Source organism: Populus euphratica, unplaced genomic scaffold (genome assembly GCF_000495115.2).
Source record: "Populus euphratica unplaced genomic scaffold, PopEup_1.0 scaffold298.1, whole genome shotgun sequence".
Taxonomy (NCBI): domain Eukaryota; kingdom Viridiplantae; phylum Streptophyta; class Magnoliopsida; order Malpighiales; family Salicaceae; genus Populus; species Populus euphratica.
The window spans coordinates 13,605-28,959 of NW_011500186.1; the positions used below are offsets into that span (position 1 = coordinate 13,605).

The window sequence follows — 15,355 nt, forward strand, 5'->3', positions numbered from 1 at the left end:
AATAATATATAACAAATCTTCTTCTTCTTTATCATTGTTATTGATTTTGATCATGATCTACCTTAATAATTACTCCATTAATTTCTCAAATAATAATGCATAACAAATCAACCCTTTTGTTGGGGTTTTCTTTATCTTTATCATTATTATTAATTTTGATGATGTGATATCTCATATATCCCAGGTAAATTCTTACTGTTTTTGTTTTTTTACTAAAATTACATAATGATTTTTTTATAAGAATAATAAATAACAAACAACAGCACTTTTGTTGGGTTTTTCTTCTTCTCTATCATTGTTATTAACTTTGATCATGATCTAGCTCATATCTTTCATAAAAGACAACTTATGCCGGCAAATGAATCATATTTTAGAGTTGATCGAAATTGAAAAACTAAAAGGAAAAGATTTATGCTAATGACATGATGCGAACATTGCAGTTATGAGTAATATTTTGACCAAAAACCTAGAAAAAAAAAAACATCACATGATGTTTAATGTGCATGTTTCTTTTAAGATTTGAGATAAAGAAGATTAAAAGCATGCGAAAGACTTACCATCAAAGCACTTTTTAAAAGAGCATATGTATCCTGATTGGTTTTGCAGTTGAAAAGTATTATTGTAAAAAAGTATTATTTTATATTTTAAAATTTTTTTATATACTAATATTAAAAATAAATTTTAAAAAATTAAATATATATATTATTTTAATATAATTTTAAATAAAAATAAATTAAGAAACACCCATTACCACTATATCAATCCTTTTTCTCCGTGTAATCAATGAACTCCATTTCATCCTTCCTTTTCAAAATCATTAGCACAGTAGTCCCATAAGCCCAATTGCACCTAATTTTCCTTCAAAAGCATAATGACTCTCACCCCAATCCAAATCAAGAACGAGAAAAAGAACCATTCTATGGAACTTTAGACTGTTCTTTTCTCCATGAAGTGACTTCATTTGAAAGGATATGAAAACTTCGTTAAAGGTGATGGATTTGACAGAACTTAGAGTCACTATTTGGCATTTGGTGATAAATTGGGTAAAAGTTGCTTCCATGATTAATAGAGTCATGTAGTTTCCAATGTAACGATGGCATGTTTGGACAGGTGTTGTAGGATGGAACACACAATTTAACCGTTATCTAAGCTAATTTAAATAAATTTAATTGGAGAGTGTTTGTTTTTTATTATAATATGTTTTTAAAATGTTTTTTTATGTGTTTTTTAAAATGGTTTTGATTTGGTAATATATAAAAAAAATATAATTTTTACAATCTTAAAGATTCCAAGTTAATTAGTACTCCGTTCGTCCATTTATATAGTATAATTTTGACCTTCTCTTTTACATAATTTAACTTTCATCACCTACTCTTTTATTAAATTTATAAATTTAAAAACTTTTAAAGTAATAATTATTTTAAAAATAAATACACTCATAATTTAATGTTTCACTCCGAGAAACTATTTCAGTGCGAAGCAGGAGGCTGTGACTTGATGGGGGTAGTTTGAAGCAGTAAAGCTACAGACATATGCAGAAATTTGAGAGCTGAATGTAATGTGGTCATATCACGAACTTCATTTTCTCCATGAGGATTGTAGCTAGCTAGAGGACTAGCAGGCTTTATGTTCATGAAAGATACATCACTTGTCCCAAAAACAGTAGCTTAATTAATTACAGTCAGAAGTAACTCAAATAATGGCTGGAAGTCTTAGGGAAAATTATCAGGATTTTTCTGTTCTTATTATATATATAAAAAAAATAGATTTAATCTCATTACGTAAAATTAAGTTGCTTAATTAATGAAAGATAGAAATAAGTAAAATGATGGAGAAAAGAAAGACTAAGCATAACGACTGAAAACACAACGGATAATTCGATATATATGGAGAAAATTTTTAAAAGATTCTTTATTTTACTGGCTAAAAATATTAATTTCAATTTTTTTATTTAAAAATAACCTTAGAGTGCAGCCCACCTCCTTCACTATTTATATTAAGAGTGAAAGAGACGTTCTCTTTTTCTTTTCTTTTTTGTTGCATTTCCCACTTCTTTTTTTCTTTTTATTATTTTTTCTTGATTTTGAATTTGTTTTTAAAAATTATTTTGGTTTGCTTTCTTAGTTTCAAATAAATATTTTATTATCATATAATTATTAAAAATAATTTTTTTTAAATAAAATTCTTTAACTCAATGAAATCCAAGACTTAAATTATATATTTAGCAAGTTAAATTATAAAATTGAGATTAATCTAATATATTGTCATTTTAATATTAAAAAAAGATATTCTTAGTGTTTTTAAAGATAATCAACTATATTTTTTACTAATAATTCGAATTATCTTAAATTAGTTAAATTAATTATATCATATTAAGTCATTTATTATTTAGTTTAATTTTAAATTATAGATAATAAAAAAAAACAAATCAAGAAAAATGTTAAGGTTAAATTATTAGAATGAAGAATTTATTACTAATGAAAAATAATCCTCTGACATATATATATATATATATAAAAATCAAGAAAAATGTTAAGGTTAAATTATTAGAATGAAGAATTTATTACTAATGAAAAATAATCCTCTGACATATATATATATATATATATATAGAGTAAATGTCCACCTCCATGTGGCTGGCAATTCACATGCAAAAGATTCAATGCCAACCTCGTTTTGCTGGTTATCTCAATATTTTAATAGAAATGATTTTGAAAAGAAGATCATACGGCAGGTGTGTTATTTAAAAAAAATTGCAAGAAAATTTGTTTTTCTTCCTTAAACAATCCTTTGATAACTAACACTTGAAGTCAAGAATAAAAAATAAAAGCAGCACTGTATTAGATGAATAATAAAAGAAACAGAAAGCTGAGGAACCCAAAGCATTAATGATATCTCTCTCTGTATACACACAATCCTAGAGATCAAGACTGAAAAGAAAAGTCAAGCTTTTCTGATTTTTTTAATCCAAACCCTTGTATATACTCTTGTCATCTTCTTCACTTCTTCCATTTTATGCACGCAGTAGTGTTTTTTTTTACTTTAAAGAATGCCCACATGGTATCACCAAATGGAGGGAGGGAGGGAGGGGGAGAGGGTGGAGGGCTGTTCTTGAGTGATTTTCTCCGCTTCAAAAGATGAAATGGCAAGTCCCATCTTGTATAAATCTCTTCATTTAGATTTTCTCCGCTTCAAAAGATGAAATGGTAAGTCCCATCTTGTATAAATCTCTTCATTGAGCTTTCCAGTCATGTCTGATGGATGTACTTATTTTAACTGTTGAAACTTCTGTTCCTCAGCTTTCTGTCCCATCCACCAATATTCCAAAAGGAGTGCGGGACTCATTAGGTCTGCTCCCAATCGACCAGCAGCACTGTCTTTTTACTCTCTCTTTCCCTAGCTAATTTTCCTGGCTGTTCTGGTAAATAACAAGAAACAAAGGAAGAAGAAAGTAGGAAAGAAAGAAAAAATCTCCTCCCCACATGAAATCTCAAAGCTGAATGACAAAGGTTTATAGCAGGACCTTGAATGCATTGTAGTGCCACAAATACTCAACAACAGACTATGTTTTTAGATGGGAAATGGCATTGTTGTTTCAAGGTCTTGTTATAAACCCTTCTTTGCTTCTCCAAATGTAGTGTTTGGGTCCCCAGACCAATCAAAGATACTGAATGGATCCAAGTCCTTACTTTCTTTCAGCTCATCTCCATTGAATTCTTGTGTAAACAAGAGGTCAAGAGGGTCAGCATCTATTTCTCCCAGTTCAGCAAAGAAGTCTTGATCAGATTGATTTGGCATTGATGGCTTGTAACTGTGAGAAAACCCTTCGCTGAAATCAGTATCATCCATCTCCATTTGCTTGTCAATGTCATCAAACTCCTCTTTGACAGATGCACTTGCTGTTGACCTACCACCAATAATATTGGCAGGAGACAATGTATCATTGCTGCTCTCCTTCTGTTCTTCTTTTGTATTTCCTCTTTTTTGTGATTGAGAACCTGTGGGGCTCTTTGAAGCTGCTGTGCTCTTTAGTGGCTGGGACCTTGTTGAGCCAGCTAGTGCATTTCTCTGAGTTGGCCATGGATGGTTGTGCTCAGAAGTGTAGGTGATCACCAACATGTTAGGATCAGTTCGGCTCCGCTCTACTTGTTTCCTTGCTGAGCAACCCTTAGAGCTGCTGCATCTATAGTAACCCCTAGATGTGTGGAAAGACATGGTTTAACATTCAATGCAATTTTTCAGCCAAATATTTACAGTCCATTTTTATTATAATAATTACTTAAATCAAATATTGAGCCAGTCATGGTGAATCTATGCTTAAAAAAAAAACTCAGTATTTTGGAAGTAATTCCTGCTAACGATTCAAGCATGCAAATACATTGGAAAGTGGAAACTATTTGAACCTGTTGAGCTCCAAGAACAATAGCGCATCCATTTATCAATACTGTAAGTTACAACCAGTAAATCAATGTTAAAAAAGCTGTTTACGTACCAAAAAACAAGCTGTTTGAACTCAGTGTCTAGGGGAACTTTACTTGGGTTCAACAGAACTTTTTCAGGACATTACTTTGCAACAATTTATTACATTTCATGTCCAAGAGGGTGAAAGAAAAACAAAAAGAAATAAATCAAGAAACAATTTTCTTTTTCAGGCAATGATATAATTTGTCAGAGAAAAAGAATAATACGAAGTCCAGCTCTTTGTTCTTTGTAATCTGAGAACTTTATATATAGTTACCATGTATCTAGAGTGACAAGAAAAACAAATTTTCTTACCTTGGATAAGGAGAACCCTTGATGGGTTTTTGTCCATATTTTCTCCATGCCCATAAGTCAGATGGAACTACTTCTCCACCAGGCCTACTGTTTGCAGCTGCTGGTGCTGGAATACAAACCACCTTCTTTGCCTGACTCTTCCTGAAATAACAATACAAAAATCTTGGTCTTTCCTTACCTTTCCAAAATCCAAGGCTCAAGATAGAAGAATTCACTGAAAATGATGATGAAGAGGCAATAAACAAATATCAACGATTTTATCAACTTTAAAGTATTGTGCAAGAATGATTCAATTTCCATTCTGGGGCAGGAATGGATGCATCAATTTGAGTTTTTTTTTTTTCCGTCTATAAGAAGCTTGAAAGGGATGGCAAATCCCTAAAGACAACCGACTACAAATCATTCAAGCACATATATAGCTATCTTTTCAGGTGATCAGTTGAGGAATATAAGCAAATAAATAAATGAAAAGTTGCTTGAGATAACTACTAGCACGAAAGCTATGTCTGTGAATGCTATTATGACACCAGTTAGGCTACCTTTTCAGGTTACTTGATTAAACCCCATCAAAGATTTTGTGTAATGTAGACAGTCAGTGAACAATCTCATCTGAAAAGTGAAGGTGTTTGCCACCCCTATCAAGAACCTATCCATGTAATCAATCAAAAGACTAGCTAGTACATATACTTTACGTCAAAACCCTAGATTCCATAGATCCTGTTCATCACCACTCCTATGATTATACTATTTATTATCATTATCAACTTCAATTAATGAAGTCAAGATTATTATAAAAAAAAAAATAGCTTACACTAAAAGTTGCATAGAAATCAAAATTCAACTGTATTAAATTCATAGAAACAAGTGACACAACTAACTTTAAGAATCACTTACCTTCTCTTGATCCCCATGTTCCTTGGAGATGAGATCTGCACTTGTCCAGTGTTCTCCATCAAGCAACCTTTTGAGTTATTAACATTAATTATATCACTTGAAACCATAGCAGAAGGCTTAAACCCTCTCGGCGAAGAACCGGTAGCTATAACCGGAGAATTACACGGCGAAACAGGCAGCTTTGGTGGATTATTTGGTGAGATCTGAATTCTTGAAAATATATTGCAAGGAGCAGGAGGAGGAGTAGCAGCCTTATGGATCTCGTGATCTTCAAACACTCTTTGATGAGCAAGAATACTGCTACTAGAACTAGTAATAGCATTATTTGCACCAACAAAACTACTAGTGTGATCATGATCAACACTAGTGGCACCCAACACATGATCTGCTGAATTTTGGCTGCTAAAATAGCTTGAACCAGCAGCAACGTTAAGCTCATGAAGAAGGGGATCTCTCATGTTGCAAAAAGGATCACCAAAAAGATTACCTCTACTCTCTCCCATAGTGGATGATGGATCAAAAGGGAATTCCCAGTTTGAAACAGGAACATCTGCTTGGCCTAAAGCTCCACCACTAGCTCGAAGAATATCTGTTAAATCACCTTGATAATTATCCATTTTGAGGCCAAAAAACCTGCATATACTAGCGTGGAATCAAAGAATAAGAGAAGAACGATGGTAAAGGGTCATTTATGAAGAGGGATAGCTAGAGAACAGTATTGTTTGGTGTGGGATTGTGTTTCTTACACCACACAAAACGTTAAAAACATAAAACAAAACAAAACATGCAAAATCTAGTTTAGCTACAAGGATCAAGGCTTTTGGTTAAGACATGAAAGCAAGCAAGAAAACAAGATAGGTTTTTGAAGCTTGAAACTGAACCGGGTGTTTCTTTGTTGTAGTGCTTCTTCTTGATTTGAAGAACAAACAAAAAAGGATTTAATTTAAAAAAAAAAAAACAGAGAGAGAGATAGAGAGAGGAGAGGGAGAGAATGATCAACAGAGTCGCTGACTTTTCATACATAAAGGGTTCTTCTCTCCACGCAAGAATGAGAGAGAGGGAGAGGGGGTTTGGGTGCGTGTTTTTTTAAGTTCAAGTGAGAATAAAGATATTGAACTAGCTAGCTAGCTAGGTGCTGATTTATCTTAAAGTTTTTTTTTTTTTTTTGGTATAAATTTATCTCGTAGTTAATATAGTTTGAATGTACAAGTCTACGGCATGGCTTGGCACCGCAAGCTGCACGCACCCATCAAACATATGATTTTTATTCGCGAAAAGTAAGGTAGGTGCCCTGTAGTGCGTAACATTACCAAACAAATTAATACATGGCTAACGAGATACATGTTTCTTGTGAATATTTATATGCCGTTTTAATGCAAATAATATATCTTTGATCATAATGTGATGAATTTAATCTCTTTAGTGTAAAGTTAGTGACTTTAGAGAATAAGTTAAATGATTAAAAAAATTTAATTTTATTCTTGATTTTTTCGAACCACAATTTTTAAAAAACATAAAGTAAAATTTTAATGAGAGTTTGTTTTTGTATTGCATCATGTTTTTTAAAATGCTTTTTAAACCACTTTTAATATGAAAATATATAAAATTAGTACTTTTTAAATTTTGTAAATATACTAATATCAAAAATAAAAAAATATTTTCAATTCAAAAATACTTTTGAAAAGTACAGTCATTTAATCTTTGTTAATGTCTAAGATAACTTAATTCAAAAATAATATTGGAAGATTAGTTCTAGGTCAAATTTATATACCTAATTTTATAATATTTTTTTATTAATATAAATGTGTAGATCATATTTTAATTAATTTTACTTATCCTAACAATAGAATTCAAACTTGAAAGTATAAAAAAAAATTTAATTATAAATTTTTAGCATTAGACTACCTAACAAATGATTCTAATGTTATAGTATTGTTATTATCAGTTAGTGTAGGATGATTTTGGTTTTGTACTCTTGCTATTGTCTCAATTAAAGCAAGGAAATGAAAGGAGACTTTGCAGTAAAGTCTTTTTATTTTATATATAAAAACTAATAATAAGTGATGGGGAAGTAAAGAGGCGGCAAGTAGCCGCATTTCTCGGCAATACGTTTCGAAACGCTTGATTAGTGAGACTCTTTTGTATTTTCTTTTCATTTCTTTTTCATTAAGAAACGTTTCGAAGGCAATGATGAGCACCTCTCATTGTGATGTGCTTGTCTCTTGCGCATATGGTTAGCTTTCTACAGTCTCTCCCCGCCCTCATTCCCACCCAAAAGAGAACAAAAGGGAATGATCACAATTTTTAGCCAAACATAGTTGATAAAATTTGAATTGTTGTGTGGTGATTCTAGTAGGAATTTAGTTTTTAAACTTTATTTAGTTATAGGTTTGGGGTTAACTTGCATTGATTTAGGTTAAATTTTTTAATCAAATTACGAGCCAACTTAAATTTTTTATAGAGTTAAATAGAGTTAATTTCTTTTTATATATATGTATACCTAGACTAGTCCAAGCTCTATGTCAACCGGGTCAAGAGTTTTACAATATAAGTAGGATCAAGATATAGTTAGAATTGCTTCCAATAAAGGACTATAGTATATATAACACTCAAATCCAAAGTGCAAACTCTAATATTGGTGACACCTAATTAATATGAAGAATATACATAATCAAAATAAGCATTAATTGACAATGTCGGTTTCTGCAAGAGTTAGCTCTTAATTACTGAAACATGCCAAGCACTAAATCCAAAATTAGTCGAATTGATTGATTCAATTAGATGCAATGATGTCAGCTAATCAAAAACCAGGTCAATAATTCTCTGGATCCATTTATAATATAACTATTTGGCGTTATTAATTCAATGGAATATGTGATTTAAATTGCATTAAACATACAAGCCGTCAACTTTTTCTTTTTCTTTTTCTTTTTCAATGCTAAAGGAAATACATTGCCACTAGAAATGAATTATCACTCTAGGTGCATTCTCTGTGGTTAAATTATAAATATATATATATAAAGAGATGGTAGCAGCCAATAAACATATGAAATCTAACCATTTAGTAGAAAAAATTAAGAAAAGAAAAAGGGTAGCAGCAAATACCTCTGGTTATGGATGCCATGATCGTTGGAACACACTTCATTCCAGAACATGGATGCCCTTGAATTAGGGTTTTCTTTGTAAACAAGGGTTTAGAGTAATATATAGTTCCAAAGCAAGATGGACATGGAATACAACCAAGGGTTTTACGAGACCCGAACGTTAGAAAAAGAGTTTCCATGAAAAATAAATGGATGGTATATAGGAGTGCTGATTTTGTTACAAGAGAAGCAGAAACGCATATAGAAGAAAGAAGAATTGATTTGGAAAAAAATAAAAGGGTTTATTTTTTTGAGAAATATTTTTAGGAATCCCATGAATCAAGCCATTGAAATTGTATTTATTTTAATTTTTCCTTTCTAATAAGATTATTTTTATAATCTTTTCTTTAATTGATAATCATAAAGAATTAATTAAAAGTGTAATTTGTCAACAAAAAGATTTGCAAAGAAATCCTAGATTGAGAGTGTGTCCCGGCCAAATCTCTTTGTGCTCATAACTTTCTTAATTAAACAATGTTTGAGTCCTAATAAATACAGTTTTCTCAATAAGTAAGACAATTTCATTTAATAATCCAAGAACTTCAATATATTTCTCGACGAGAATGGAATAGGATTTGAATTTACAAAATTGAAGACCCACGTTCTACCGATCTGAATTTAAATTTCAAGACACGTACGTACACACAAAAGTATATATAATGAATGCCTTGCAAAATGGGAAAATAAAAGGAAATTAAAGACATGAACACAAGGGATTATGGAAATTCATGATATATATCGTACAAATACGTTTTATTTTATCAAATACCCATCCTTCTATACTCAATGAATGGGATATATATCCACTCATCCAATTGACGAGTATATATATATATATATAATGGCAGAAAGAATCTTTTGATGAAAGCACCATTTCTTTCAAGAGAGTTCAAATTAATTCGAACCTCTTCTTCATAACTAAAAAAAATAAAATAAAAAAGTAAAAAAACATACTACCTATTAATTATATGATGATTAATTAATGTTATAGCTACAAGAAGGTAGGTAGACAAAGCTTAAAACCTAAGTTCGCCCCATGGTGTTCTTGAAGGGAAGTACAAGTGCCAGGCTAGCTAGCAAGCTAGCTTACATTATCCTGTATCATCGTTATCATTTCAATAAAACAAATTGATATATAAAGATGTGCCTATTGTAATTATTCATGGAAGCAATATATATCGTTATTATTCTTATTTCAATTTTCTGGCTTTAATATCCTTAGCTACTCAACACAAGAATGATCAAACATCAGCCATAAATCAAAATTTTGGATGATGGATCGATACTCTTTTTTTTTTTTAATTTCTTGTTTAATTTGCTCCCTTTGTTACTGACCAAATAGCTTGCATCACTGATGAGTTAAATTTTTTGGGTTTTTTTTTTAAGTGGTTGATGATAAATTGATAGCCGCGCCCTTCTTAATCCCTCTAGTTTTGAAGAATCAAAATTAATTTTTAATTAATACTCAAGATAATTTTTATATCAAAACTAAGTTTTTTAATCAAATTTTAAATAGGCCACTAAATTGTTTCTTAAAGAATTAAAAATAAATACATGGATACACAAATGTGTGTTATGGAAATGCAAAAGGTGTTTTTCAATTAAAAAAAATGCACATAAATTTCTCTCCACATCAATATATCAAAATTATAAAATAATATTAAAAAAACATTTTAAAAATCGGGTCCAATCCCATTACCCAAACGGAAAAGAAATCTAGACCCACTAAATCCATTCAAAGTCAAAGATTGGTTGACTTATATGGCAATATATATGTAGCATTGGCTTGCTATTGGGGTTGTGATTTATCTTTGCCTTTCCTCCATTTCAGAATCCACTTTATCTCCCACTAAACGAGTGTAACATGTTCCAAGCACTTTCCATGATGTACAAATTTGAAGCTAGTCTAGCTAGCTATATGTACGCAAATAATTTACAGATCCAAAGAGATTAATTAATTAAGGTTTGAATAAATGTCACTCATGATTTTTAACCATAATTAAACTTCAAAAAGGTGATTATCATGCATGAGATTTAGAAGCGTATCTAAACTAGGGTCTAACGTTTTATGTCGGAAAGATTTATAAGATTAGTTTTATGTATATAATCAGAGTCTAAACTCAAGATGTTTTTTCTTTAATATAGTTTGGTGTGTTGTTTTGTAATAAAGTTGGAAGATTTGGTCACAAAAAGGTCAAATAACATACCTTTTGTTTCTTGCATAAAAGTAAGGTTTCTTTTATGAAGTTGGGTGTGATGGTGCTGATTAAACATGCATATATAGTCATGTTTGATGAGACGTATTGAAGTGATGACCGATAGATGAGAGCTTTGAGCTATAATCCAAGGTTTTTGTTCTTATGTTAGAAATTTTAAAGATATGCCTTTTCATGGGTATTTAATAAAGTGATGTATAATGATTTTTAAAAGTGTTTTTAAATTGAAAATATATTAAAGTAATATATTTTTAAATTTTTATTTTTTATATTAATACATCAAAACCATTTAAAAAGCCATCAATTTTATATTTTTTTCCCATAAGAAACCATTTTAAAAAGATTTTAAAAAAACAATCTCATTAGTGTACATGTAGCTATATGTAATTTCTATCTATCTCTCATTCTTACATGTAAATTAAAGGAAAGTAATTGTGAGATGGGATGTTGATGTGGTGGAGGGAGGAGAGGTGGCTTTTTTTTTTTAATTAGTATGTGATGAATTGAATCATTCAATGGGCCAATGATCATCAAGGATATCACCGACCCTCTTCTATTTGATGGGACATTTTGAGAATCTTCTATGCCTAGCAACAAATCTCTCTCCCGCTCTATCACTAAGAGCACTTGGATTTCTTGGCTTTGGACTCCTTCGAAAGACCATTGCTTGTTGCCAACTACATATCTTCTCAGTATTTTAATTCTAACTATATTTCATGATATCCATCCTCATTCTTACACATTCTTGGCTTCCATTAATATTTCAGGAAAGCTTGATTATGTCCTCTCTCTTTCCGGGTGGCACATGTACATGATGTATGCTCACGCCAAAGTACAACCTCGCAGCTATATACCTACACCATGAAAAATACTGGGAATTTAATGTTATATAAAATCCACTTAATGTCCAAGCCTAATAAATATGCCACATGCATCTCATCAAACAAACAAAAATCCCACATGAAGATGGGAATAGAAGAATAGGGCTATGGTTGGTGGCCTATATAGATAAATATATATAAGTTTTGTATAGGGAAATTGAATTGTATGTATCTACAAGATTATTAACCTAATGTAAGATTTCCAAGTTGGGGTGTCTTAGTTTGGTGGTCCTCGTTGATCCCATTTTTCTATGTCTCCTACTTTCCTTCCTGTGATCTATTTTCATGGGCTTTAATTGTCAAGCAATATATAAGAACTTGCTAACTGGGATTCTCTCCTTAATCTTTGATTCTCTCCTGTGGGGTGGTCCAATATCCTATGGAAACCCTAGCTAAAGCCAAGCGAACTAGTAGTAACAATAGTTATGGATGAATCATTCATTTGATTGGCTCCAGACAACACTTGCCCCACGTTCCTGCATGACACTCCCTCCTCCCCACAAGAGAGCAAATTGAACTGGGATTCTCTGAGCATTACTATACATTGTTTTTGTCTTTCCAAAAACACTAATCAAAAGATTTACAAGCATCCATGTCCATGTGCACCCACCACCGCAATTTTTTATCATCACTGCCCATAGTATAAAAATCCGTCACTCAACAATAGGATGCCACTTTCTTCGCTGATGACGAACATTTCTTTCAATAATTAATCTAATCTAATCAAAAAGTGGGGTATGATCAAAGTACTAATTACGATTAAAATGGGGTGTTCTCTCTAGTTTAAATTAATATCTCAGTGTTTAGTTGTCTTCGCCTGCAATGTCAATTGATATGGCACGCGAGAGACACTTGCATAAGCATCTTACACCACCCTACGTAAGCCGTCTATGCAGCCAGTTCACCGGTTCACGGCGTCTTCTACATGGACAGCTTTGATCGACACTGCCACCGGTTTCTTTGTTTTTAATTTAATAAAAAAATAATTTTTAGATTTTAGTTTAAATTAATAATTTGATTTTTGAATAAGTTGATAGACACGAGGGTTCTTACCAAACCAATAATCTAGATTTTGGGTTTGTGTTTTGCATTTATGAGATTTGTTTTCTGAACAAGAATGATGCTTGATCGATGCACTAATATACTGTCTCAAAATAAATAAATAAATAAAACTGTGAAGAGAATGAGACATGCTCCTCTATCTTTTATTTTGAAATAACAAAATTTCACTTAAAAAATATTCTAAAGATATATTTATTTCATGTTTCCGTCTCCATCTTTATCTTTTTAACTTAATATATTTTTGTTTATTTTATAGTTTTCATTTATGTTTTAAAAATTAACCAAAGGCAATCTTAACTATCATAAGAATTAGAAATTCATAAGCTATTTGAATTCAGAATTTCTCCATATTATGGAGCTAAGTATTAATAGCTTATGATATATAAAAAAAAATTATGCTCATGACACTATATATATATATATATATATATATATATGGAGAGGGAGAGGGAGAGAGAGAGAGAGAGAGAGAGAGAGACTAATTGATCTCTAGTGCTAGACATGTATTGATTTATGAAATTTTCAAACTCCATAGAGCTCGGGAGCCCTAATGATCATGCGTGGGGTTCCTGCTTCTCACCACCAACCACAGTGCCTATTGCCTAGGCTTTTGCTAAAGAAAGAACTACTTGAACTAGCTGGACCAGTTAATATCACAATGCCTTCAACCAAGGAAGCTTCTTCCCAAAGGAGTGCAAACCAAGCCTCTTTTTTTTATTTTTTAATCTTATGATGATCATGATCTTGAGAGCATGAGACCAATATTATTGTAATATATGCTATAGGCACATTGGAAACAGCTAGCCGAACCATCTTCTTGATTGATTAATTTATATGTGATATTTGACATTTAAATTAGGGTTTTGGATACTTAAGCCCTTGGATTGTGTGGCATGTAACCCTTACCCATGTGATATAAATTACTTTATTTCCAAAGAGAGGAAGCTAAAATCTTAATTTTAGCCATCAATTGAGGGATCCTTTAGAGATCCTAAGCCCCTTTAAGTGCAAATCAAGTTCAGAAAACCATCGTCATGCATTCACATCTCTCTTATGCTAGAATTCAGGGGACAGTGTGGCATAAGATGTAACGAAGCTAGCTGTTTGATGCAAACTGTGGCATTGATTCTGTGTTCTGTCAAGCAAATTGTCTGAAACAAGTTCCTAAGTAATGTCTAGAGGAGCTAACTACTATATATTAGTTTGTTTTCATAATTTATTTTTGATTATTTTCTATAAAATTATAACAATCTCAAATAGATATTATAATGTTTGGTTTATGATTAATTTTACAAATATTTATTTTTACTCTTACATAATTAAGTAAAAAATAGTTTTTTTAAAAAAAACAAAATTGTTAAGCCCAATCAAGTACTCAAATATGAATTTGATAGATTAAACATTGAAACTCAGGTCAATTTAATGTATTGATATTTTAATATTAAAAAAATATTATTTTAATTTTTTTTTAAAAAATCAAATCTTAATTATTTTTTTAGTTATGTGAAGTTAATTAGGTTATATTAAAATAACTTTATATAATTTAATGTTGAATGTAGACCAGATAAAAAATTGAATTAAAAAGTTTGAAGATACATCTATTTAATGAAGTTTAATAACAATTTATTTTATTTTTTTTGGGTTTCAAGAAAACTCTGATTCGAAAGTCCCTCAGCGTAGCTAGGCGGCTCAAAAAATGCCCAAGGAAGAAGAATGTTGAGCCTGAACGGAAACATGATAACATGTGGTGGTGGACTCATGGTTACCTGACCACATGACATTGCAGCCCAGAAGAATATTGAGCTGCTACAAGACACAAGGCAACTTATTTCATTGCAATTTCCGGACTAAAAGAGTGATGGGCTTGAGCTTGATCGTTGTTCGGGTTTCAGACACAGACATGGAGAGACAGACACATTTCCTCGTAGCATGCCCACAACTATACCCCGAACGAAAAAAGATTCGTGGATAAAAGGCCGGTTGGCCAGTTTATTAATATTTAAAAATATAGTTGTGTTTTTTTAAAAATATTTTTTATTTAAAAATTTATTAAAATAATATTTTTTATTTTTTAAAAATTATTTTTGATATCAACACATCAAAATAATCTAAAAATATATGAATTTAAAATAAATTAAATAATTCAATTTTTTCAAAAATACTTTTTTCGAAACTAACCTTACCCTACTTCTTTTTCAACTAGGTGATTATACTTAGATAAATGATCTATGTTTTGCTGTGGATCGGTTAATATTTTTTTTACAGCATAAAAAAATGATGTCCAAGTATTATATTATTGGATTTTAAAAATTGAAAAAAATACATGACTTTATATTATAGAAACAGAGTTAAAAAAAAATATAAAATGATGAAATCAAGAAAA

General features: G+C 31.0%; 1 protein-coding gene across 1 annotated transcript; it reads right to left on the bottom strand.

Annotated features, from left to right (window-relative positions):
* Positions 1-3,184: 3,184 nt before the first annotated feature.
* Positions 3,185-6,767, bottom strand: WRKY14 (WRKY DNA-binding protein 14). Its single transcript, XM_011007013.1, has 3 exons — positions 5,671-6,767; positions 4,777-4,917; positions 3,185-4,195 (listed from the first exon to the last, which is right to left on the bottom strand). Exons 1-3 carry the CDS (start codon positions 6,285-6,287, stop codon positions 3,607-3,609), a joined length of 1,347 nt encoding a protein of 448 aa, XP_011005315.1. The 5' UTR covers positions 6,288-6,767; the 3' UTR covers positions 3,185-3,606.
* Between the last annotated feature and the right edge of the window lie 8,588 nt (positions 6,768-15,355).